The sequence below is a fragment of the Artibeus jamaicensis genome, unplaced genomic scaffold, assembly GCF_021234435.1.
Source record: "Artibeus jamaicensis isolate MK-2021 breed Jamaican fruit bat unplaced genomic scaffold, CSHL_Jam_final contig_685, whole genome shotgun sequence".
Taxonomy (NCBI): domain Eukaryota; kingdom Metazoa; phylum Chordata; class Mammalia; order Chiroptera; family Phyllostomidae; genus Artibeus; species Artibeus jamaicensis.
In genome coordinates, this window is record NW_026521924.1 from 415,574 (window position 1) to 442,666 (window position 27,093).

Consider the following 27,093-nt stretch of genomic DNA (forward strand, 5'->3'; position numbering starts at 1 on the left):
GTAATAAGTAAACTCCATGGTATCTAAAGGGCTGGGGAGATTTTAATCATCAGCTCCTGCGTTACAGAACTTCAGAGCTGAAAGAAAACTTAACCATTTTTGTTCAACTCCTTCATTTTAATAAATGACAAAGCTAGAAACTAGAGAGATTCTATTCATTGTTTAAGATTATACAACCAGCTCTTTGCTGAGCTAAGACTTGAAATGTGATTGCCCCAAACCCAGGTTATTAAAACGAAAAGACATATGGTATTAATTTTACCATTCCATTAGATTTCTAAAAAGAATGACACTTTTTATTACTTCTATAAAAATGATCCATGCTCATTTATAAAAACTACACATAATACAAGAAGAAAACAGATTACCCTCAATCGTTCTTTAAATACAATTAATGTTATCATTTAATGGACATTATTTTTAATCCTCACCTGAGGATATGTTTAGTGATTTTAGGGGGAGAGGAAGGGAAAGAGACAGAGGAGAGAGAGGGAGAGACATTGATTGATCAGTTACCTGTGGTAGGTGCCTGAGCACAAATCAAACTCGAAAGCTAGGTATGTGCCCTGACCGGGAATCAAACCCACGACCCTTTGGTGTACAGCATGATGCTCCAACCTACTGAGCCACCTGGCAAGGGCAATGGAGATTATTTATAAGTCCTTCAGTGAATAGGCCCAGATAAATGGATGGATATATAGATTGTTAAAAAATTAAAACATGAAAAAGAATAGGAAGAAAGACTGAAATAGCTTCATAACATTGTGTTTATTCTAGATATGCTATTTTATTTAAAAACATTTAATTTAATGTAACAGAAATGAAAGAATAGACAGTAACAGTGAAGAAATTGCTGAACCTCAAGTTGAATGTTTCTTAACGACAATCTACATTAAGATCTCTAAAATTCATGACTTAAGAAAAAGATTACAAAAACATGTATATGTTCATTGCTAGTTTTCATTTTACAAATTATCAATGGTGTTTTGTTTTTATAAATCATTTATTGACTATCCTAGCAAAGTTAACACTAGCACACTTTACTCCCATCTCCCAATTTTTAAATTATATTATTATTTTATATGATTATTTTTACTCTGTCCTGATATATAGCATTCACATTCTTTTATACATAAATCAGACATAATACCATGTTAGTGGTAGTTTAAATAGATGCTTTCCCATGGTTTCTTCTTCCTGACATCTTTATATTATTCTTCTCTTGGTTTTGGTTATAAAGTGTATTTTTGAAAAATACACCTTGGTGTGCTTTACCTGAGTTTTTACCTGCTTAAGGATGTGGGTGTGGCCTGTACACTTTCAAGACACTGTGGTTAGGTATAAACAAAGACCTTTGGGTCACACTCTCTTTCCCTAAGCACATTTCATTTTGAGTCGTTATTTTCTCTGTGCTACATACTGCGTGTAATCTGTGTTACTGCTTTCATTCTACTTCTGTTCTGTCTACTGGAGCATTTATGGTAATTAGTTTTTCTTTTTTCAATATACTTTGTTTTAGAATAGTTTTAGATTTATATATATATATATATTTAGATTTTATTTATTTATACAGAAAGGGGAAGGAAGGTAGAAAGAGAGGAAGAAAAACATCAATGTATGGTTGCCTCTCACATGCCCCCTACTGGGGACCTGGCCAGCAGCCTAAGCATGTGCCCTGACTGGGAATCAAACCAGCAACCCTTTGGTTCACAGGCTGGCACTCAATCCACTGAGCCACACCAGCCAGGGCAGTTTTAGATTATATTTTTGCCTTTCACCATGCCTTGCAATTTATTGCTGAAAGTCAGACATGATGTATTGGGTGAAAGGAATTGAGGTATACAGACCTGTGAATGTGAGGCTTTATGTCTGATTTGCTAGAATACAGGCTGTGTTTGCTGTTTGCTGTAAATATACTGTCAAATGCTCAAATTTCCTCTGGTGCCCTTGTTTTGGTTTCCCATGTTGTCTTTGGGTTTTATGGGAGACTTTGTTATTTTATTTTATCTTTTAAGATTTTATTTATTTATCTTTAGAGGGGAAGGGAAGGAGAGAGGGAGAGAAACATCAATGTATGGTTGCCTCTTGTGTTTCCCCCATTGGGAACTGGCCTGCAACCCAGGCGTGTGCCCTGACTGGGAATCGAACCGTGGTTGCTTGGTTCCCAGGCCCGCACTCATATTTTATTTTTTAATTACAGTTTACATTCAATGTTATTTTGTATTAATTTCAGCTATACAGCATAGTGGGTAGACTATCATAGGCTTTACAAAGTATTCCCCCTGATATTTCCAGTCCCCATCTGGCACTGTACGTAGTTATTACAATATTATTGACTATATCCCCTGTGCTGTACTTTGCATCTCCATGACTGTTGTAGCTGCCAATTTGTACTTCTTAATTCATTCACCTTTTTAACCCAGCTTCCCAAGCCCTAACCCCTCTGGCAACCGTAAATCTGTTGTTCTCTGTGTCTCTCAGTCTGTTTCCTGGAGACTTCTTCAGCGGAGTCTAAGGGGCAATCCTTTTAGCTGTAATAAAGGAGCCCTAGTGATGTGGTGGCGAGGTGTGGGGGAGGGGTGCTCCCTAGGTCTGTGATAGGTCCCAGTCTTTTAGTGAGCCTGAGTGGGGCATTTAACTTCCCCCAGCTCCGTTAGGCTTTGGTAAAGTCCAAAGCGATTAGATTTTGGTAAAACAGTTTCCCCTTGAGGGCAGGCCTTGTTAAGGAGAATAAAGAACTCTGGGTGTATTTCAGAAAGGTTACTTTTTTCTCTTGCCAAAACTGAGGGGATTTCTCTCCCATCTTCACAGTGAGAATCTGGTGGGACTCTGGGAGGTAAAAGTCATGAAAGTGAGGAGACCCCCCCAGCACCTTCCAGTGCTACCCTCCTGCAGCTTTTAAGTCTCATAATTGTCCACTGGTGAGCTTCCAGCAGTTCATCAATTACACTTTAAAGCCTTCCTACCAATACTGGTTCCAGCTTGGTCTTTTTCACCTGCTAAGCTGTGATTTTCTGCCCCCTCCTGTCTGCCTTTTTAGTGTTGGGACAGCAATTTGCCCTGTGACCTCAATTCTCCGATTGATCTAGGAAGAGTCCCTGGTTTTTAGTTCGTTCAGATTTGTGTCGTTGTTGTTGTTGCGAGTACAGGAGTGGTCACACTCCTTAGAAGTGGACTTCTAAGGTCCTTAAGTATCAGGTCAGAAACCAGAAGTTCTACTTGAATAGTTTTAGATTTACAGAAAAAAAAGTGATATTACCTCAGAGAGCTCTCATGTACCCAGTACCCAGTTTCCACTATTATTAACAGCTTACATTCGTGTGTACATTTGTCACAGTGATAGCTACATTATTATGAACCACTGTTCATACGTTATTATTAACTAAGGTATATTTTTTAGATTTCCTTAGTTTTTACCTGATGTCTTTTGTCGCAGGTGCCCATTCAAGGCACACCTTTACATTTAGTCATTATGTCTCATTATGTCTCCTTAGCCTCCTCTTGGTTGAGACAGTTTCTCATGCTTTCCTTGTTTTTGATGACTTTGACAGTTTTGAGGAATGCTGATCAGGGTATTTTATAGAATGTCTTTAATTGGGATTTGTCTGATGTTTTCCTTATGATTAGATTAGAATTAGGGGTTCAGGGAAGGAGAACCACAGAGGTAAGTAAAGTGCCATTTTCGTCACATCATGTAAAGGACATATGCACAGTCAGTATGACTTACCACTGTCCGCACTGACCTTGATCACCAGGCTCAGGTTTCTTCAGGTTTCTGCACTGGAAATTTACCCAGTTTTTTCCCTTTCTATACTGTGTCCTTTGGAGGTCATCACTGTGCACAGCATACATTTTAGTATGCTATAGGGAGATATGTTCTATTTCCTTGAGGGTGAAGTGTCTACATAAATTATTTGGAATTTTTTTGCATGGGGGGGCTTGTCTGTCCTTCCTCATTTCTTTATTTATTCAATCATTAATCCAATCATTGTGCTTTGGGTTATAGGCCAATATTATTTTTTTTATTTTGTTTTTGAAATTGTTATAGGTTGGCCATTAGGAGCTCTTTGGGTGGTCACCCATGTTCCCTCATAACATTCCCATCGAGGCAATTTTGCTTTTGATCACTTCCCTACTTCCGGCACCATGGACGCTTCGGGCTTATTTTCTGTGTTCCTGTGCCAGTCCTGGAATCAGCCATTTCTCTAAAAGCTAACTCACTTTTATACCCCCTTTTCCCCTTGTACCTTCTCCTTTCAACCTGTGTATCACTTTTTTATTTTGGCTCTTTTTTAGAAATTTTTTTGTGGTTTCTATAAGACTATGAATATTTTTTATCTGAATTATTTCTGGCTGTCTTTGACCAGTCTTTCTTGCGATATATGTTCTTTTTCTGCTTATTATTTATGTTTCATTCAGCTCTCCTCATCCCACCTTTTTTATTCAAGTTCCAGTTTGGGTTGCTGCTTATTATTTTCCATCTTTAAGTGAAAGGGGCTGGTTGCTGGGAGAAAACACTACTGTAGCATGGGGCCGAGGAGGGGACAGATACTGGGGAGGTGAAAGTCAGCAAGCTGCTACACGCCTCAACCTCTACTTGGAGTTTTCCTGAATTTTTTTCCACCAGCTTGTTTTCTTCATTTTGAGAAACATTCTTTGTTATTTTTTGGTGTCCAAAGGGCTGGGGGACTACTGGCTGGGGCTCTAAAGCCAATACTTGCCCTCTGGCCTTTTCTGCCTCTAACACTATGAGCTCTTCTGAGTCCTTCCTCTCACAGCCTCCTCCTAAGGCTGCGGGTGCAGGTGTCCTTATATTTTTCATGTCCCCAGAATTAATCTCTTAATTACAGCATAGTGGAAGGCCTGAGAGTCTACAGGCTGAATTTGGTGGACAGCTCACGGGCTGTCAGTGCTATGGTCTGGAGGTGAGGTGAGCAAGGCTCTGGGACGCCTCCATCTCATCCCTTCCTCACAGTGCCCTCCCTGGGTGCTGCCTGGCCTGTGATGTGAGGCCACCACAGTTTCCTAGTTTGGAGATGGTGTTCCCTTTGCTTTTCATCTCTTTTGTTGTTTTGGTGCTTTTGAAGGAGATGAAGGGAGAAAAGAAAGCTCTACGATTTTTAGGCCGAGCTGTTCCATCAATTTTATGGTTTGTAGAAAGATTATTTTGTTGGAATCACATTTTTCAACATGTGACTCTCCACAAAAGTTATAAGGGGAAATATGATGCTTGCTTTTTATGAAAATGAAATTTTATAGAAAGGAATTATCATTCTCTCATTTATGAATGCCAAGTATTTTAATAATTCTATATGAATCAGAAATATTTACCTGAGCTCCTTTAGAATTGACTTACTGTGAGGAATATAGAACTTCAGGGACTTTAATTTTTAGAAATACAGGGCACTGTATACTCTTTGTCAGAGGTTACAAAGCAAATCAAAGTGGAGTCTGTTCTCCACCCTCGGATGGCAATTTACTGTTCCTGACAGTACAGCTCATGGAAGTCAAATCTAGACCATCTGCTAGATTAAAAAATGAGACCACAAAAATAAAAATTTGTACATATAAAGAACTTCAGAAGAAATGAAAATATCCAGGTAATATAATTGATTTTTAAATCGCTGTTTACTTGAGAAAGTAGCCAAGCAGTTCAATGAAAGTTGGTAACTGTAGGTCGTTAGTGGAGAAGTCAGTCGGTGGCTTCCCTGCGACACCTGCCCTGGGAGCCTCTTGTATGTTCATAATTAGGTGCAGATAGTAGTTTTCAGACAGGAATACTTTCAACAAAATGGAAGAGGGGTTTTTTTTTTTTTGACTCTCTAGACACAATATTTGTCCTGACCAGTGGTCCTTCTCATCTTGGTAAATTGCCCATTTAAAAAAATATTGTTATAATTTAAATTATTCATAATCCAGATTGGAAATTTACAGAGGATTGCTTTTGCTGTCTACTTAAAATAAATGAGGCAGTTGCTTTGCATTTATGGGGAGAAAAAATTCAGGCCTCTTTTCTATGTCAGGTTTCTAAACTCTTTAAGGATTTTTATAATATAGCTGTTTCAAGAATGGACAAGCAGTTCCTGCCCTCTTTGCTCTAAACCAGGTATAGACTATGATGGTCTTTTCTTGCTGGAAGAGGGGCTGATTCAGATGGCTGAGTGTCCCTATATGTGCTGTGTCAACAACTGTTAGTCCCTAAATGGCTTCCTGTGCCAGTGGCTTCCTCTGAAGTCCCAGCTCCTCAACCACAAACTTTCACTATTATATGTACTTTTTTGTTGTTGTTATTTGTCTTTTTTAAAAATTTTATTTAGCTGTTTTTTTTTAATTTATTTATTTTTATTGATTATGCCATTACATTTGCTCTATTCCCCCTCCCTTCCCCTCCACCCTGCATACCCTTCCCCCACCATTTCCCCCTTTAGGTCATGAACATGTGTCTCAAATTCTTTAGATTCTGTATTTCCCCTACTATTCTTACCCTCCCCCCTATGTATTTTCTATCTACTGTCTATGCTACTTATTTTCTGTACCTTCTCCCGCCTTCCCCTCCTCCCACTCCCCTGTTGCTAACCCTCCCTGAGATCTTCATTTCTATGGTTCTGCTCCTGATCTAGCTATCCTCTTAGTTTGCTTTTGTTTTAGGTGTGGTTCTTAATAACTGTGAGTTTGCTGTCCTTTCACTGTTCATCTTTTTTATCTTCTTTTTCTTAGGTAAGTCCCTTTAACATTTCATATAATAAGGGCTTGGTGATGATGAACTCCTTGAATTTGGTCTTATCTGAGAAGCACTTTATCTGTCCTTCCATTCTAAATGAAAGTTTTGCTGGGTAGAGCAATCTTGGTTGTAGATCTTTGGTTTTCATGACTTGGAATACCTCTTTCCAGCCCCTTCTTGCCTGTAAGGTCTCTTTTGAGAAATCAGCTGACAGTCTGATGGGAACTCCTTTGAAGGTGACTGTCCCCTTAGCTCTTGCTGCTTCTAGGATTCTCTCCTTCATTTTAATCTTGGCTAATGTAATTATGATGTGCCTTGGTGTGTTCCTTCTTGAGTCCAACTTCTTTGGAACTCTCTGAGCTTCCTGGATTTCTCGGAAGTCTATTTCCTTTGCCATCTTGGGGAAATTCTCCTTTATTATTTGTTCAAATAATTTTTCAACTGGTGGTTGTGCCTTTCCCCCTTCTGGCACCCCTATAATTCTGATGTTGGAACATTTAAAGATGTCCTGGAGGTTCCTAAGCTTCTCCTCATTTTTCTGAATTCTTATTTCTTCATTCCTTTCTATTTGATCATTTTTTTTCTTCCTTCTGGTTCTCTCCCTTGATTTGAGTCCCAATTTTCTTTCCATTACTATTGGAATCTTTTGTATCCCCATTCATTTCAATTAATTTAGCTTCCATATGTTTCTCTAATTTGTGACTAAAGTCAACCAGTTCTGTAAGGATCCTTATAACCAGTGTTTTGAACTGTGCATCTGAAAGACTGGCTATTTCTTCATCACTTAGGTCTATCGGATCTGGGGCTCTGAGTTGTCCTAGAGCCATTTTTGGTCTATTCGTGCTGTTAAGTGAGCGGAGCGAAGCCTTAGTTGTTTACCAGGACGGGGCGACCCAGGTCCCTGGTTTGTGATGCTGTGTGTGGGGGCGTGGTCAGAGAGGGAGCAATGGCGTTCCTCTCCGCTAGCCCAGCGCTTCCAGTCACTCCGCACGCCTGGGGTTTATCCGATAGGAATTGCGCGAGCCTGCTGCCCCACACCGGCTTCCCTTCTCACTGGTTTCTCCGCACGTAAATGCGCGCGACTGAGCAACCCACCGCGCCCTTCTTTGTGCGCTCCGGCAGCGAGCACGGCCCGGGAATTTTTTCTTGCTAACCTGCTCCGCTGCTGGCCTCGCTCCTCGTACCGGTCCAGCCGAGTATCTAGTTGTCCTTTGGACTCCGTATTGTCGATTTTCCGTGTGGCTTGGTTGTGACTGCTGTTAAAAATAGTTGTTCTTAGATTTGGTTGTGCACAGAGGCGAGGTGGATCCTCCATCTACGTCTCCATCTTGGCCTATTTAGCTGTTTTTCAAGTACAGTTTTTTGTCTATTTCTCCCATCCAAGCCCCCCCATCCCGCGCTCCCCACCTCCCCCCCATCCCCCCCAGCCCTCGTCCCTGCATCCCTCACATTTGTTCCCCCAAATCCCTCCCCCCTTCTCTGTTAAATTTCCTTCCCTCTCCCCTCTGGTCACTGTCCCCTTGTTCTCTATTTCAGTGTCTTTGCTTTTATTCTGCTTGCTTGTTTGTGTTGTTGTTTAGCTTCCTGTTAAAGGTGAGATCATATGGTATTTGTCTTTCAACACCTGGCCTATTTCACTCAGCATAATGCTTTCCAGTTCCATCCATGTTGTTGCAAAGGGTAGTAGCTCCTTCCTTCTCTCTGCTGCATAGACTGCCATTGTGTATATGTACCACAATTTTTTTATTTATTCATTTACTGACGGGCACCTAGGTTGCTTCCAACTCTTGGCTATTGTAAATTGTGCTGCTATGAACATTGTGGTGCATAGGTTCTTTGAAATTGATGTTTTAGGATTCTTAGGATATAATCACAGCAGTGGAATTGCTGAGTTAAAAGGCAGGTCGATTTTTATTTTTCTGAGAAAATTCCATACTGTTTTCCATAATGGTTGTACCAGTCTGCAATCCCATCAACAGTGAACTAAGGACCCCTTTTCCCCACAACCTCTCCAACATTTGTTGTTTGTTGCTTTGTTTATGATAGCCATCCTGACCGGTGTAAAGTGGTATGTCATTGTGGTTTTAATTTGCATCTCTCTGATAGTTAACTATATTAAGCATCTCTTCATGCGTCTCTGGATATTCTGTATGTCCTCCTTGGAGAAGTGTCTGTTCAAGTCCTTTTTTCGTTTTTTTTTTTAATATTTTTATCTATTTATTTATTTTTAGAGAGAGGGGAAGGGAAGGAGAAAGAGTGGGAGAGAAACATCAATGTGTGGTTGCCTCTCGTGAGTCCCCTGCTGGGAACTGGCCTGCAACCCAGGCATGTGCCCTGACTGGGAATCGAACTGCAATACTCTGGTTCGCAGGCCCGTGTTCAATCCACTGACCTACACCAGCCAGGGCCTTTTTCCGTTTTTTTAAATGGGTTAGATGTCTTCTTAGAGTGGAGTTGTGTAAGTTCTTTGTATATTTTGGAGATTAAATCTTTGTCTGAGGTATCATTGGCAAATATGTTTTCCCATACAGTTGGTTGTCTTTTTAATTTAATACTGTTTTCTTTAGCAACGCAGAAGCTTTTTATTTTGATGAGATCCCATTTGTTTATTCTTTCATTTATATTCATTGCTCTAGGGGACACATCGGTAAAAATGTTGCTGCATGAAATATCTGAGATTTTCTTGCCGATGTTCTTTCTCCTCTAGGACTTTAATGGTGTTACGGCTTATATTTAAGTCTTTTATCCACCTTGAATTTTTTTGGTGTATGGTGTAAGTTTGTGCTCAGCTTTCATTTTTTTGCACGTGGCTGTCCAGTTCTCCCAACACCATTTGTTGAAGAGGCTATCTGTACTCCATTTTATGTTACTGCCCCCTTTGTCAAATATTAATTGACTGTAGAGAGTTGGGTTTATTTCTGGGCTCTCTGTTCTGTTCCATTGGTCTATGTGCCTGTTTTTATGCCAGTACCAGGCTGTTTTGATTACAGTGTCCTTGTAATACAGTTTGGTATCAGGTATTGTGATCCCTCCTACTTTCTTCTTTCTCAAAAGTGCAGCTGTTATTCGGGGTCATTTATGGTTCCACATAAATTTTTGAAGTGTTTGGTCTGTGTCTGTGAATTATGTCATTGGTACTTGAATAGGTATTGCATTGCGTCTGTAAATTGCTTAGGGTAGTATGGACATTTTGATGATGTTAATTCTTCCAATTCATGTACAAGGTATATGTTTCCATTTGTTTGTGTCTTCCTTGATTTCTTTCTTCAGTGCTGTGTAGTTTTCTGCATACAGGTTTTTATCTCCTTGGTTAGGTTTATTCCCAGATATTTTAGTTTTCTTTTTGCTATATCGAATGTACTTTTAATTTGTTATGTTTTTTTAGTTTGTGTTATTTTTAAATGCTTTCTAAGAAATATTCTTTTGGACAAATGCTGGTTTAGATATAACCAACTAATAATCTGAAAATATGAGAATATTTATACTTGTCAGGTAAAGCAGGTAGAAATATATCTTTTCCCTGGTGGTTTCTTAAAAATGTGAAAGTTTGATACAGGGTTTAAGCAGATGAAATCACTGATACTCAACCATTTTTAACTGACAAAATTGGAAATTTCATTGTGCCCATTTTAAGAGCTTATAGATAGCAAATGGCACTGTTAAGAATCTCTACAAAGGAGAAATGGAGGTAATTTCCATTCTGTCAGAAGGAGACTTGGAAAGCTGTTTCCCGTGTAAATACAATTACTTTAATGGAGGCCATATTTCCATTTATACTTTGTCTTGTTGCCTTGCCTTTCTATTTTAGTTTGTTCACGTCCCCACCAGTAGGACGTGGACTCAATAGCATGCATTTCTATCATGAATCACATTGCAACTCGCCCCATTTTTTTCACTCTTGCTTCAACCCTCTGACTATACATAAGAATATTCCCCACTATTGATTTCTTTTTGTATGGCGAGTATGAGGTGATAGGGACTAACTAGTCTTAATGTGGGTTTCGGGGAGTCTGCCTCCAGGCTCATCCCTTTTCCTGTTGTTCCCACTGCTGTTGCTGACCCTGTCACTCTCCTGTTGGGTACAGGTCCTTGGTGAGGTTCCACTGACAGCTCTTGTTGGGATGTTGATCACTGCCTAGCAGCCGTGCATCATTTTTCAGATTCTTTGATCTGAATCCTGATCCCAACCACTTCAGAAGAGGCTCTTCCATACATGGCAGACATCCTTTACCTGGAGTTCGTTCTGACTCCTCGTCTGGAGTCTACCATCCCATCCATGCCTTTGAACCTTTCCCAGTCAGCTAACTCTGGACCTGCGTTCATCTCTAAAGTTAGATGGTTGAATATCGGAGTCCTATGATTATGTGCCTAAAAGCCATTTAAAGTTGTTCTTTCCTTCCTAAAATCTAAACAACAGTATTACGCATAATTTTTACATAGTTATTTCACAGGGTGAATACTAATAGCATAAAATATTAGCCTTCATCTCAGAATGGAATACTACTGTCCACTCCGAGGATATTTAAATGCTTGGTTCACACCCAGTTCAGTTTCCTGAAGTCCTTGTAGTGCATCATTTCTGATGGAGCATGCAGGTGCGACTATAAAATCCCCCAACAGAAACCACATCACCTCGTCAGCCACATAAGAAAATGACAAAACAAACAACTGTGAAAGCACACTTGCCAAGCTTTTAGCATCACCACATCAAGGTGAGGAAACATTTGTACTAGATGAAATTGAGGCTGGATAAAGCCCAAACGAGAAGTCTGGCCTATCTGTCTTTTCTAAGCTGCAATATATGGGAAGTGTGTTTGCGTCAGTGAGGCCAGGGTTCCAGGAAACTCTTTGCTCCCTAAAGCCACATCACCAGTCCAGGGATGGGGAGAGGATACAAGAAAACATGCATGCTGCCTTCTTAGTCATTACCATATCTCTGACAAGTAATAATGGGAGCTAATGTCCATTTGACATTGCTTCACCAAATCTTCACAGAAACCTGGTGAAGTGTAGTATTACTGTCTGCCTTATTTTCAGCAGAGAATAGTCAGGCTCAGAGAAACATATATAGTTAGCTAGTTATCAGTCAACCCAAGATTCAAACTAAGTCTGTCTTACCTCAGTACCCATGGTCTTTTACTTTACCTTACACTGGTTTTAACATTGAATGCCAGCAATGAAATTGGAACATCAGTGAGAAAAGGATTAGAGGCACTATATACCCTACCACACAAGGTTTTTCTGCTTTGGTAGAAAGAGCTTCAGAGTACAAAAGAAGCAAGCATCTGCCTGACTTCAGTTAACTTTAAAAAAGGACTATAAAGTAATTAAAGGCACTGAACAGAGTGAAAAGGAAGAGTTGGCTCTTAATGAGAAAAAGGCAGATTACCCTAATAAAAAAATGGGCAAGAATTGAACAGACACTTCCTCAAAATAACTAACCACACGATCAATGAGCATGTGAAAAGATGTTCAACATTGTTAGTCATTGGAGTAAAGCCAATTGGAGCCACAGTAGAAATCACTGCATACCCAGCAGAAGTGCTAAGATGAAAAAGACCACACAGTTCTAAGTACAGGTGAGGATCTGGAGCCACTGGATCTCCCAGTCACTGCTGGTGGGAGCATCCCTCAGTAAAACCACTGTGAAAACCATTTGATAATTCCAAATACAAACAAACACTTGCATAACACATGACCCAGCATTTTACTTCATGTAATTTACCATTACATGAAGTTCAAAAACAGGAAAAACTAAGTTGTTAGAAGTCAGTCAACCTTTGCAGGGGGGTGGGAGGGAGCATGTGGGACTTCCTGAGGTGCTGGGTATGATCTGTTTCTCCATATGGGTGATTACAGTGTGTTGAGATGTTTAAAATTCACCAAGTTATATTCACTTAGGGTATGTGCATTTTCAGTATGTGTATTCTACTTTAATGCTGTTTTTTAACGTACTCTATGTACAGATGCTAGTTCTTAAATTTTTACTCCTGCTGTGGCAATATAAATTTAAATCAACAAGGGGATTTACATATGTATAAAATAGGAATTTTTGTGGCATATTGTGGACCTGTGTTGTGGGAGAAAGGTTGTTGATTTTTTCTTGATAATGGTTCATTGGACTCTCAATTTGTCTGAACCTCATAAAGTGAGGAAGGAAGAAAACGGTGAATTCCATCAACACCGGCAATAATGTTGTTTAGCATTCATTCAGCCAAAGTGACGCTGACTGGTCAGGGATTTACCAGATTACAGGCTCATTCTTGCCTTGGAGTCTAGAATAAAACTTATCTTTTTATTGTGATTCTTATACTTGCAAGAAGAAAAGCATAAGGAAAATAACTGTGAAATTATAAGACCTGGCTAAAACAAATCCTGAACCTTCGTTCTTTAGGAAACTCTGCTGAGGTGAGAAGATTTGGTGAGAAGTCCTCTTTTTACAGGGACAGGTTTCATTTGCAGTAGTGGTTGAAAAAGCCTGTATGGAATGTTTAAGGAACCTCAGCAGAGGTCTTAGAACTATTGTACAGAGTGTTCAGGTGGCTGTGCAAGATGGGTTTCCCAATTCTCATCACAACATAAAAATAACTGAATTCTAGTATAAGACGGGGCAAAAAGAACAGGCTTGTATTTTGAAAATAAAAATTGTGAAGCGTTATCTGGCAAAGAGTCTAATATCGTCTGAAACAAAAAATTGAGACTTGCAGCTGTCCTTTCTCTGAGCTCCCATTGTCCTGCCTTCTCATCTGACCATTGTGGATCCCTGCCTGACCCATTTAAGGTCACGCAGTTGATTGGTGGCAAAGCAAGGCGGGGCCTACCATTTTTTCACTCCATGAGAGATATTCCAAGTAGTAGGTTAATAATGATTGCCTTGGCTGGTGTAGCTCAGTGGACTGAGCACGGGCCTGCGAACCAAAAGATCGCTGTTCGATTCCTCATCAGGGCACATGCCTGGGTTGCAGGCCAGTTCCCAGCAGGGGATGCACCAGAAGCAACCATACATTGATATTTCTCTCCTTCTCTCCTAAAGATAAATAAATAAATAAAATAAAATAATGGCCCAGACATCACAGGTGTGATATTAATGCATCTCTTGTAAAATATGTATTTCAGCTTTCTACCCTTGAATTTCCTCCAAAGAAACTATTTGGAAACAAAGATGAACGTGTGATTGCTGAGAGGCGGAGTCACTTAGAGGTAACGGAATGAAGCTTTTCTTTCTCTGTGTGTGGAAAATGTGCCATCTGTTTGACCAGTGAGAATTGATCCTGTGAAAACACTACCACCTTGTTCCATGAATGTGCAGGTGCTGCTTCACTGACACAGGAGATGGCAGCAGTAGATTATAAAGTAACGATACCAATGTATTTAAAATACGTCCTTATCCCCCTGTGGGTTAGCAGAACATTTTTTTCTGGTTTTTAAGGAGCTACTTTTATTCTAAGGATTAGGAAGCAGGTTGTGGGTGAGAACTAAATATTCACCATAGACAGATGGTCTGAAGAAAAGATGAAGGTATGAAGTTTGCTGGAAAAAAACCTTGAATTAATTAACTGAAGATAGTATTGCATCATTACTTTTTCAAGATAATTGGGAGCAAAAAGACACATGCCTATTTTAGTCATGGTTAGGTTTTTGTTTTTTAAATTTATTTTAACTTAGTCTTCTGAGACAGCTACATGTAGAACTTCGGTTCAAGATAACTGGTTTTCCTGAAGGCCTCCCTGCCAACACACATTGTGGGCCACTGTATATATTGTAGATAGTATGTGTTTCTTTTCAGGATGGAATTGCTAACTTGGTTGGGATCTGATGCTAGCGTCCTGAGTGTGTGTATTTTTTTTGTTTTTTGTTTTTGTTTTTGTTTTTTTGAGTTTTTTTTTTATTTTTTTTTTTAAGTACAGTTGTCTATCACAACAGTCCTAAATTGTTGGCTTCTCTCCTGCCACCGTGAGCTACTGAGGCAAGACAGTATAAGGTTACAAATAGCTCACTACAATGTGTCAGCAAGGATTAGGAAAACTTCCAGAGGCTGGAGATTCCAGTGAGAGCCAAAGGGGAGAAGCGGGGGACATGGAGAAATAGAAGACTCGGAGATTGCAGGCTGTGAGGCGCATTGTAGAGTTTTGAGATCCTCAGTACAGAACTGCTCTGAGGACAGACAAGTTTCAGGGTGTGGCCATGCTTACAAGCAGGCGTTTGAGTTCAACCATAACGTTACACATTTGAAGAGGTCCTGGAACTCCTAAGACTGAATTCTGGATGCTTCACTGCAGGCTTCTAAAAATCATCCTGAAAGATGGGATGAGCCCATTATCCAACTGAAGAATTTGCCTGCAAGGGAAGGATTATCATGGTGAGCCTGCTGTTCAAATTTTGATAAAGGTTTGATTGTATCATGCAAGAAATTTAATAACAGTAGAACTAGGGATGATTTTCTTTACATAATCCTTAGCTGTCTCAGTGATCTAGACTTGTCTACAGTGAAAACAGGGAGAATAATAGTATATAGAAACAAGTTTATAAACAACAGGAAATAGACCGTTGTCATTCCTAGCTACCTGGCTGTGCCATGGCAGACTGGGCGTTTTTTGTACTGTGCATCTGTGAGTACAGCTTTGAGTGACTTACATCTTTCTGTTCCAGCTTTCAGCATCAGAGCAGAGTTCAGGGCTATCTTTCATTCCTGGTGCCTTGTTTGTTCTTTCAATATCTCCTACTTAATCACTTAGCTGTCAACTGTTGATGAGCAAAGTCCTATTTAATGTCTCTGTCCATACAAGGATCCTTTCTGTTGCCTGTGACTGTTATTTACCTGTGGCATTGGCCTTCATAGAATAATTCCATACCTCATGGAAATAGGCACTTACACTTTAAATAAATGTATTTCATCTAATGTTGACAGTTAAATTTTTGAATGTTATGGTTTTTTCAAAGAGAAAGCATAATTCAGCTTCACATTTTTATGGAAAATTAACAAAATTACTTTCCTTGAGCTTCCCATTTGATTTAAATCTTTGTACATGTCTTTAATTCCTAATAAATACTGAAGACAGTACTAGGCATTATGTGGAATATAAATGAGACATTGCTTTCCCTCTAAGAACATGTTTTACTTCCTGTATGAAATTATCCAGAGGTAAAACTTAATACATAAACACATACAGGAAGGTGGTTTTCGTTGGAACACGTTTGCACTGATACGCACTAGCATACACAGTGTGTGCTCAAAAGGAATTCTCTGACAGTGTTTAAAATCCAGAAGTGCAACATTATAAGCCTCCTCACCTTGAGTCAGCTATATAAAGCAGTATTTTAATCATTCAGTTGTTTTAACCTTTCTCACTATTAAAATATTTCCAAGATTTTGATCTTGTATTTGAGCTTCTTACCAAACAGTATAAAATGTTTACACATTAAAAACACAGATACCACGTTTGGACTTTCCAAGTTAAATCTGTTAAAATAATGATGTGTAAAAATTGATGGGTAGTGGCAGAAATTTCCAACTCTCACGAGATATCTTGGAGATTGATTTTCTTACTTTAAAGAGAGGAGTATTAGTTGTATGTGTGGCGGTGGTGGGGGTCGAGGGTGGAGGCCTGAGGTCAGCAGCTTTGCACACGCTGCACCACAAAAGGCAGGAGCGAGTGAGGACATGGTGATGGTGAACGAAGGAGCGTGAACTGGGCCTCTAGCACTCGTACTGATGAACTCGCATCAGCTCCACCCCAAAAAAGTCACTGCACCAACTGTATACCCGGAGCCAGTTCTTCCAGAATCTGGCCCGTTCCTGATCTGCATCTTGTGCTCAAATCAAAGATTCACACCACACAACTTTTGAAGGCTTCTAATGTGGGCAGGTCTTCAAGCCAGTCTGCCACTGCAGCTGGCCAGAACCAGTTCAGGGTTAAGTGTGTGTGTTGCGGGCTGATCCTGCCCTCAGGCAGTCAGAGGGTTATGACAGCGACACTTCCCAGGTGTGATGTCCCTTCTTGTAACCCAGACAGCAGCCAAGGAAACAAAGGCTGGCAGATGAGGCTGTCACTTTGAACAGAAAGGCACTTTTTACTGTATTTGCAACCAGATACCATTACTATTCATTAGGTTGAATCATAAGGAACTGCAGTGTATGTCAGAATGGTGGCACATTCATTGGCAGTAGCATACGCTTCCACCTCGTTCTTGGCTCTTAACTGACCATGACTGAAAAATGGCCTTTCATTATAATCTTACCAGTTTTTGTTTAAAGAAACATGTTTATTATAATTGTTGATTTTTTCATATTCATCCCATGGCTCATCGGAGGTTCTGAATCTCAGTGGCCTATGGCTTTGTTTATTTTTAAAGCACATCTTAAGCTCAGTGTCACATTATTTCTATGCAAATTTATTTCCTAACTGAATTACTGAATTTGAGAAATTTCTAGTAACTTTTCTTGAAAGTCCTGGAACATGCAGCAACCCTAGGCCACCTCTTTCTCTCTTCCCCATTTTCATGTTAAGAACTAAAGCATTATTTAAAAGGATAAAAAGGAATGTGGTAGCTTAGAGTCTGGGCCTTGGAGCATCACTCTGGTCTTGAATTCTGGTTCTGCTCCTTTGCAGTTATTTACTACCACTGCTTCAGTTTCCTTACCTGTAAAGTGAGAAACAGCAATACCACCACCTCCTGGAGTTGACCTGAGGATTAAATGAGACCATGCACAGAGAAAAATCACTCAAAAATGCTAGGTGGTAAGCTGGTGACAGTAAAGATGGTAGGAGTGGGGGTGGTGCATGCACAGAGAAAAATCACTCAAAAATGCTAGGTGGTAAGCTGGTGACAGTAAAGATGGTAGGAGTGGGGGTGGTGCCACCAACAGCAGCCAGGGAGCCAAGGATGGGCAAAGAGCACCAGCCACTCACAGGCATAAAGTGAAACAATGCAAGTTTCTCAGAGACATCGATTTCTGAGGGCAGAGGCACTAATATTATGTGAGTATTCTTATTCATGGTGATTTCTGGAAGAGAGGAGGGATTTCTTGCCCTAATAGCAGCTTTTTATTCAACCTGTAAAATTGTAATCTGGAAAGCAGAAATGCTTTCTGATAATTTTAGCTACATTGAGCTTTTGTCCGTGGTGGCCAAGATTAGAGGCATAGCATTATTATGAAGTGAGCGCAGCTCACTTTGTGGAGCTGTTATGCACAGCTGGTTAATTCTGTTTGCATGGACCCCTGGTCACTGACTATAGGACTGTCCACTACGGAGTCCCTGGCTCCCTTGAGTCTAGGAACAAACACAGAAGTATCATCACCTTTCAGCAAAGGTCCCAGAAATACACCTATATTTTTAACATTGTTAGCTTTATTGACTCATGGCACAAAGGGAGAACCACATACCATGGGAAACATAGGGGCGTCTCAGCAAGGGGGTGTTGCAGAGAACGTGGGCATGTTCTAGTAATGCTGGGAGGAGTGCAAGCAAGCGGGGCTTTGCTCTGGACTGGGTGTCAGGCTAGTTCTGTGACTGAGTATTTTAATCTTGTCTAGAAGGCAAAAAGAATAGAATAAATTTAAAACTATGATTGATTTTTAAAAAGTAGCAGTAACCCATATTAGCCAAAATAGGGGTATTTGATCATAGTCACGGTTTGTACAGTGTTCATGTTTTTGTCTGTGTTAAGACTTGATTATTTAGTGATTTTTTTTTTTTGGTCAGGCTTCTTCATAGTCACAGAGTAGCCTTGCTTGGTGTGGGTATTCTTTGAAATTGTTTAAGGTTGGCAGGAAAACACTACAGTTTAGCTTTGAGTACCAGGACAGCTCCCAGCTGCTTTTTATTCCCCCCCTTTTTTTATAATAAAGCTGGTTTTTTTTCTTAGAATACATGGATACTCAGAGTTTATAGGTATCATTCTTTACATGGGAACAATGAAATAAATGAAATAAGGAGTTGCTTTCAAAATAAAGTCTTAATAGTTCAACTATCTGCCCAATACAGGTATTAGTAGAAGCTGCCTATGTTGACACCTCTACCACAACTGCCCCCAGCCCTTGCCAGGAGTTACTTTTCTGACTTATGGTTCCCGTAACACACAGTCTAGCTTTTCTGACTAACAAGTATCTCATTCTCCTTGAGCTTTATGTTTCTTTCAAACCTTAAATTCATAACAATAGAATCATTTGTTTTATACATTTTTATTGGTTGAGACCTTTCAGTTTCAAAGTTAATTTCAGGAGTTAAAAGTCTTTGAGTTGTTTCATTCATTTGGCTGTATGAAAGATACCTAGCAGTTCTGTGCTTAATTCAACAGTCTGTCTACTCTCTGCAGACATGACAAAATGGATAATGGTAGAACCATTACCAAACATGCAGAGATTTAAGAAATACCTCACCGTACATACCTTAAGAAGAAGGAAACATTTTCTTCTTCACTTACGTTTTTGTCTGGTTATCTGGTTATTTATATTTATGTTTATATTTAGGTTATCTAGTTATTTGTATTAGCCCATATTCACCACTGTCAGTAGCAAAGCATTTTTGAAGGGAATTAGGTGACTGTGGAAGTGTCAGAGGAGTTGAGCGAGGAGACTGAGCTGGAGTTTGGGGGCTGATCCATCTTGGGGCTTCATGGAGTGTCAGAGGAGCTGAAAATGCTGTGATCCTGGGGCTAGTTTCAGGAAGGAGAGGGGAAACTCAGTGTGCTACTGGAACAATGTGGAAAGTTCTAGAGTAAGACCTGAGTTTAGAAATCCACTCTATGATACACCAGTGTCTGTGTGACCTTAGCAAGTTGCTTGCCTCCCTGAACTTCAGTTTCTTACTTCTAAATGGCAGAAATCACTATCTACTTTGTAGAATTATTGGAACTACATGAGAAAACTACATACTATATGGAAGTAAGCAATGTCATAAAGGGGGAGCAGGAAGTATGAGAAAGAATGAACTCTAGAGGCAAACGACCAGTAAAAAAATCATTTTATACAACAGAAATTCTTACAGTATTGATGTAAGTTGGTGCTTCATGATCACATCAAAGAGTATGAGTCTCCACCTGAAGGGAAAATCCTACTTTGGTTTCCATGAGTAGTGAGTGGTTCAAGAAGAAACAAAAACTAAAACAAGTGAATGTTTCCAAGGAGAGTCACAACTGCCAAACCACAGGGAGGCCCGGAGGGGGAAGGGAAGCACCCACCCTGTGTCTTCAGACAGTTTTGCTCTCTGCCATTTTCACCTTCTTCTTTGTTCCAAAATGGCATCCTCTGTGGGATAATGGCCAACAACTCTGGGATTCAAAGCACAGGAAAGTGGAAAAAATATTCTCCATCATTGTGCTCCCAGCCTAAAACTCTAAGCTGGCAACCAGATCTTCATTACTTTATTAATTGTAATTTAAGTCATCTGACACATCTCTGAGCTTGGAGCACCTCTCTCAGCTCAAATGTAGTCTGCTTCGAGAGACCTGCCCCCAAGGGGGAGCAGTCCTACCCCAGGACTCCCCACAGGATGCCCCTATTATTTCTGGGTCACGGCACTTAGAAGTGGTTGGAGAGAACTATTTGTTCATTGGTTGGTTGGTTTTGTTTTTTTCAAGTGTTTTATATTTTACTAGAAGATAAACTCTATGAGGACAGGCATTTCAGCTGTGTTGTTCACCACTATTTCCTCAGTGCCTGGAATGGTATCTGGACCTTAATAGGTCCCTAATGAATGTTTGGTGAACAACCACTTAAAGCTGTGTTGAATAGCAAGTAGCACATGTTTGTCCTGACACAAAACATTCTTAAATGAGAGCATGTGCTTAACCCTGGGGTTCAGATGCTAGATCTGCCACTTTATAGTCGGCCTTTGGGCAAGTCACTCGGAACTTCATTATTATCCGTGTAAAACAGTGATAAGAAGAACTAAATTTCAGAGCTGCTGAGGGGGTCAAATGAGGATGGCATGGAAAAACACCTAATAGAAGGTACAGCCCATAATGCATCCTCAATTAATATAGAATAATGATTACATACACTGTGGAGTCCAGCAGACCTCACAATGAATCCTTGCTGTGCTACTTACTGATCTGGTGCATTGGACAAGTTACTTAACCTCTCAGTGAATCAGTTTCCTCCTAAAAAAGGGACAATGACAGTTCTCAGTTCATGAAGTGACTGTGAGGGTTAAATGAGATAATTCACACAAAATATTGGTCATGTGCCAGGTACATAGCAAATACTAGAAATGATATGGCAGTTGCTATATAGTGATGTAGAGTATACTTTTAAAATTAAACATTTAAAGCCCTGTTTAATGCAACAAGACAAGAAAAAGAAATAAAAGGTATACTGATTCAAAAGGAAAAGGAAAAGTGTCTTGTTGCAGAAAATATGAATACCTATGTAGAAAATCCAAAATAATTGACAAAAAAACTCCCCGGAACTCATAAACAGTTGCAGCAAGATTGCATTATACAAGGTTAATACACAATCACCAATCATTTCCCTGTATACCAGCAATGAACACCTGGAGTTTGAAATTAAAAACACACCATTATTTAATATTAGTCCCCTCAAATATTAAGTAAGTAGAATCTACCAAATATATATAAGATCTATGTGAGGAAAACTATAAAACTCAATTTATAAAAAAAAAACTAAACAAATGAATAGGCATTACATGTTCATGGATAGGAAGATTCAATGTTGTCAAGATGTCAGTCTTTCCCAGCTTGATTTATAGATTCATTGCAATCTCAATCAAAATCCCAGCAAATTATTATGTGAGTATAGACGAACTGATTCTAAATTCTCTACAGTAAAGCAAAAGACCAAGAATAGCCAATGAAGGTTTAAAAGAAAAGAATGAAGTTGGAGGACTGACATTACCTAATTTTAATACATAGTATAAAGCTATAGTATTCTAGATGATGTATTATTGTCAAATGAAGAGACAAATCAGTGGAGCAAAATAGGAAGCCCACAAATAGACCCAGATAAATGTAGCTGACTGATCTTTGACAAAGGAGCAAAGGCAATACAATGGAGCAAAGATAATCTTTTCAACAAGTGATGTGTTGAAACAACTGGATATTCACATAACAAAAAAGAAAGGAAAGAATCTAGATATAGAAGTTACACATTTCACAAGAAATAACTCAAAATGGATCATAGAGCTAAATGTAAAATACAAAACTATAAAGCTATAAGTTAACAGGGAGAAAACCTAGATGACCTTGGGTATGGTGATGATTTTTTAGATATAGCATTAAAGATATGACCCATGAAAAAAATAATCAATAAGGTGGACTTCATTAAAATTGAAAATTTCTGCTCTATAAGAGACAGTGATGAAAGAATGAGAAGACCAACCATAATCTGGGGGGGGGGGGAATATTGACCAGAGACACATCTGATAAAGGACTCTTATTAACAATATGAAATGAACTTTTAAAACCTCAACAATAAGAAAGTTTTAAAAAACAATAAAAAATGGGCAAAAGACCTGAACAGACACCTCCCAAAGAACATACAGAGATGGCAAATAAGCATACAGAAGGATACTCATCAACATCATATGCCATTAGGGACCTGCAAATTAAAATGCCAGTGAGGTACTTCCCCACACCTATTAGAATGGCCAAAATCCAAAACTCCAGAGACAAGTGCTAGAGGATGTGGAGCAACAGAACTCTCATACATTGCTGGTGGGAATGCAAAATTGAGACAGGCACTTTGGGAGACAGTTTGGAAGTTTTTTACAAAACTAAACACACCCTTACCATACAGTTTAGCAGTTGTACTCCTTGGTATTTACCCAAATGAGGTGAAAATAGGTCCACATAAAAACTTACACATGTAAACTACAGACTGTATTATATGATGTATCAGTGTCACTTCATTGATTATAACAAATACAGCACTCTGGTGTGGGGTGTTAATAGTGAATGTAGGGATGTATATGGAAAAATCCCTGTACTTTCTTCTCAATTTTTTGTGACCCTATAACTTCACCTAAAAATAGTTGATAAAAATCACTTAAGAGTAAGTTGTCATGCAGTCATCATGCAATTGTAATCTCCTTCCTTTCCTCTTTGTCTCTCTTTATTCCACTTTCACTTCTGTTGTCCCTACATTCTCTTATTTTTCCATTGTCCCTTTATTGCTTTGCTAAACAGAAGGAGGGAAGAAAAATGGATGGATAGATTGGTGGGTGAGTAGGTTTAACAGTATTACCCATTTTTCTTGAGAGTATGAGGTAAAAGTATTATTAAAATGAAGGTAATAACCCTATAAACAGATTATACTTCTTATACATATTTTCTCCATTGCTAAGCGCATGATAATTTATATTTCATTAAGAATGGCTCACTCATTACTCTGACATTTGATAGTCACTATTTTATGTTTTTACCTAGCACCATTTTTATTCACATTTTCAGCTGTCTGTCTGTATGAATTGATGCTTTTCAGAATCTTCAGATTAGTGAGATATTCACCAAAAAAACTCTCTTTACAAATTAAAACATTTGAACACAGAAACCAAGAAAGAAATCTCTTGTAATCACATGTAACCATAAAATAGCTTAGAGGCTAGGTGGAATCCTGATAAAATCAACAAAGAGTTGTAAAGATCCTTTTTCATATTACTACACAGACCTCTCCACACTGATGTTTAGTTCAGAGGACCTTCATATTCTTTTATCTTGTATATTACCTGGAATATTCTTGTTTTTATTTTTATATATTTCATTGATTATGCTATTACAGTTGTCCCATTTTCCCCCTTTACTCCCCTCCACACTGCACACCCTCTCCCACCCACATTCCCCCATTTTAGTTCATGTCCATGTGTCATACTTACAAGTTCTTTGGCTTCTATATTTTCCTTACTCTTCTTGCCCTCCCCCTGTCTATTTTCTACCTACCATCAATGCTACTTACTCTTTGTACCTTTTCCCCTCTCTCCCCCTCACACTCCCCTGCTGATAACCCTCCATGTGATCTCCATTTCTGTGGTTCTGTTCTTGTTCTAGATGTTTGCTTAGTTTGTTTTTGTTTTTGTTTTAGGGGTGGTTGTTAGTAATTGAGAGTTTGCTGTGATTTTACTGTACATGTTTTTTTGTTCTCTTTTTTTGTAGGTAAATCCCTTTAACATTTTATATAATAAGGTCTTGGTGATGATAACTCCTTTAATTTGACCTTATCTGAGAAGCACTTTATCTGCCCTTTCATTCTAAATGAAGGCTTTGCTGGATAGAGCAGTCTTGGATGTAGGTCCTTGCCTTTCATAACTTGGAATACTGCTTTCCAGCCCCTTCTTGCCTGTAAGGTCTCTTTTGAGAAATCAACTGACAATCTTATGGGAACTCCTTTGTAGGTAACTCTCTCCTTTTCTCTTGCTGCTTCTAGGATTCTCGCCTTCATTTTAATCTTGACTAATGTAATTATGATGTGTCTTGGTGTTTCTCCTTGGGTCCAAATGTTTGGGACTCTCTGAGCTTCCTGGATTTCCTGGAAGTCTATTTCCTTCACCAGATTGGGGAACTTCTTCATTATTTGTTCAAATAAGTTTTCAATTTCTTGCTCTTCCTCATCTCCCTCTGGTACCCCTATAATTTGGATGTTGGAATGTTTAAAGATGTCTTGGAGGTTCCTAAGCCTCTGCTCATTTTTTTGAATTTGTGTTTCTTCATTCTTTTCTGATTGGATGTTTCTTTCTTCCTTCTGATCCACTTCACTGATTTGAGTCCCAGTTTCCTTCCCATCACTCTTGGTTCCCTGTACATTTTTTCTTTATTTCACTTAGTGTAGCCTTCATTTTTTTCATCTAATTTGCATCTCAAATTTGACCAAGTCTATGGGCATCCTGGTTACCAGTGATTTGAACTGTGCATCTGATAGGTTGGCTACCTCTTCATTACTTGGTTGTATTTTTTTCTGGAACTTTGATCTGTTCTTTTGTTTGGGCCATTTTTTTGTCTTGATGTGCCTGTTATGTAGTGAGGGGTGGAGCCTTAGGTGTTCACCCAGGAGGAGTAACCCAAATTTCTGTGTTGTGACACTGTATGTGGGGCAGGGGTTTGAGAGGGAACAATGGCACTTGCTCTGTTGGATTTCAGTCACTTTCCCACTTCCCACAAGTAAATTGGTCTCTTCTGGTGTTGATTTCCATGTGGGTTGGCTCGTGCACATTCTAGGACCCTATGGGTCTTTCCAATGAACTCTCCTGTGATACTGGGACAGTCAGTGTTTTGAGGCTTTATTTCCCCGAGCTGGGACCCTGGGTTGTATGGTCCAACCTGCTCCCCAGTTTCTCCTGGTTTATCCGTGCGCGAATGTGGGACCACCTGGTTTGCCAGCCACCTCGCATGCTGCACCCTGCTCCACAATCCTCCAGCCACCACTTTGCCTCAAACCCTCTCTGCCCTGGCTCCCCGACTGCACCCCTCCCACCAGTCTGGACGAATGTGTCTTCTTTAACTCCTTGGTTGTCAGACTTCATACAGCTCAATTTTCTGTCAGTCTGGTTGGGTTTTTTGTTTGTTTGTTTTTAAATTGTTCTTGTCCTTCTTTTGATTGTTCGAGGAGGCACAGTATTTTTACCTATACCTCCATCTCAGCCGGAAGTCCACCTGGAGTATTCTAAGTGACCCATTATTACATTTAATTACAGTCAGTATAATTTCTAAAATTTTTTCAGGGGTTAAAGAAATCTCAATGTTAGTTTTCCCCTCCTCTGCCACTTAACTTTAAACTATACTGAAACTAAATTCCCTTCAGTTCTTTGTCAGACAAAAAGATGAAATGATCTTCTATCAAGTTAGTACAAAGATCCCAAAGGACCTGAGCACATTAACTTTAGCATTGAAATATGGTTAGAATTTCCCAAGAAGAAGGGAAGAACATCTTCATTTACAGGCATGCCCACACTTTTCCTTCATATTGAGTAACTCATCTTTAGCAGTTCTTTGCAGCCCATTCTGGCTCAAAGGAGAAATTCCCTTTACCTAGGTTTGTTGGAGTGGTTAATATCTGGTGTTAAAAGAATTCTTAGAGTCAAAGGACACAGCTTTATTGTAGTAGCAAATTTCTACTATGCAAAGGGTTATGCAACCATGTTCAGCTCTCTGAACTTCAGTGCATTAAAGGAACTTTGAGATATCATAATACAGAAATCAATGAGCTGTATCCTCTTTTTCTACTTTATTTCTTATGACATTGTAGACAAAACCAGAATGAATCCTGTTATAAACCCCAGTGTACCCTCCCACATCACCCAGTTTTAACTTTTATTCAGCGTGTGACCAGTCTTGTTTCATGTACACACACACACACACACACACACACACGAAATGATTTCAAATACCAGATACATTATTTTATCCATAAATATTTTAGGATATATCTCATAAAAAGCAAGAGTTTATATTTTTAAACACAATCACAATGCCATTCTTTCTCTCTCCCTCTTTCTCTCTATCCCTCCCCCCACACACTCACACTCCAAATTAACTAATCTCTCAGTATAAACAAATATTCTGTCAGTGTTCCATCCATACCAATTTTTTATTTTTTTCAATAGTATGCTTGAATTAAGACCCAGATTATATCCATTCATGGCGCTGTTTGGTCGATGTGTTTCTAAAGAGTGTTATAATCTGCAGGTTTCTCTTCCCTCTGTTTCTCAACCTCTGTTTGTCGATGAAACTATGTCATTTCTCTATTAAATTCTCACATTTCGAATTTTGTAACTGCATCCCCATAGTGTCCATTCACCATGCTCTTCTAGTCCTGAATTTTCTGAAAGCCAGTAGTTAGATTAAGAGGCTAGATCAAGTTCAGGTTTGGTTTTCTTTTTCTTTCTTCTTTTTGGCAAGGCACCATTCAGGTTCTGCTATCCTGTCAGATTTCAGAGAAAGCAAGTGTTGTCTGGTGGTCTCCCTCTTGTAGTCTTTGCTGTCTTTGTTAAAGCAGTCCAGTGACTGTGACAGTCATTGTTCATGCTCAGGACTACTTCCCACGCTTGGACTGAGCCCGTCCTACACACACCATTCAGAATTCACAGTTCTGTAGGAGCAGAGACAATAAGTAATTACTCACCACTGTCATAACTAAATGAACAGTTGTAACTAAATGGATAACCACCTTTGAGGTTATCAGAGGGCATGATTCCCAAAGCAGTGGTTCCCAAACCTGTCTGGTCAATCTCTGAAATTATCCTGAGCAGATTTTTGGAAAATACAGATGCTCAAACCCTTTTCCTCTATATTCCGGTTCAACAGGGCAAGGATGAGACCCATGTAGGCATGTGAAAGATCAGACTACTGTGGTGGTAGCCAGGAAAGGAAAAGCCAGATCTGAAGCTGTCTCCATGACTTTGGACCTGATTCAGAGCACCGTG

General features: G+C 39.4%; 1 protein-coding gene across 2 annotated transcripts in view; it reads left to right on the forward strand.

Annotated features, from left to right (window-relative positions):
• Positions 1-27,093, forward strand: part of KIF16B (kinesin family member 16B) — a 317,135-nt gene that overhangs the window by 271,665 nt on the left and 18,377 nt on the right. For both annotated transcript variants that reach the window (XM_053671041.1, XM_053671042.1), the window contains one exon: positions 13,838-13,921. In XM_053671041.1, the coding sequence (XP_053527016.1) occupies positions 13,838-13,921 (84 nt within the window). The remainder of the gene's footprint in view (positions 1-13,837; positions 13,922-27,093) is intronic.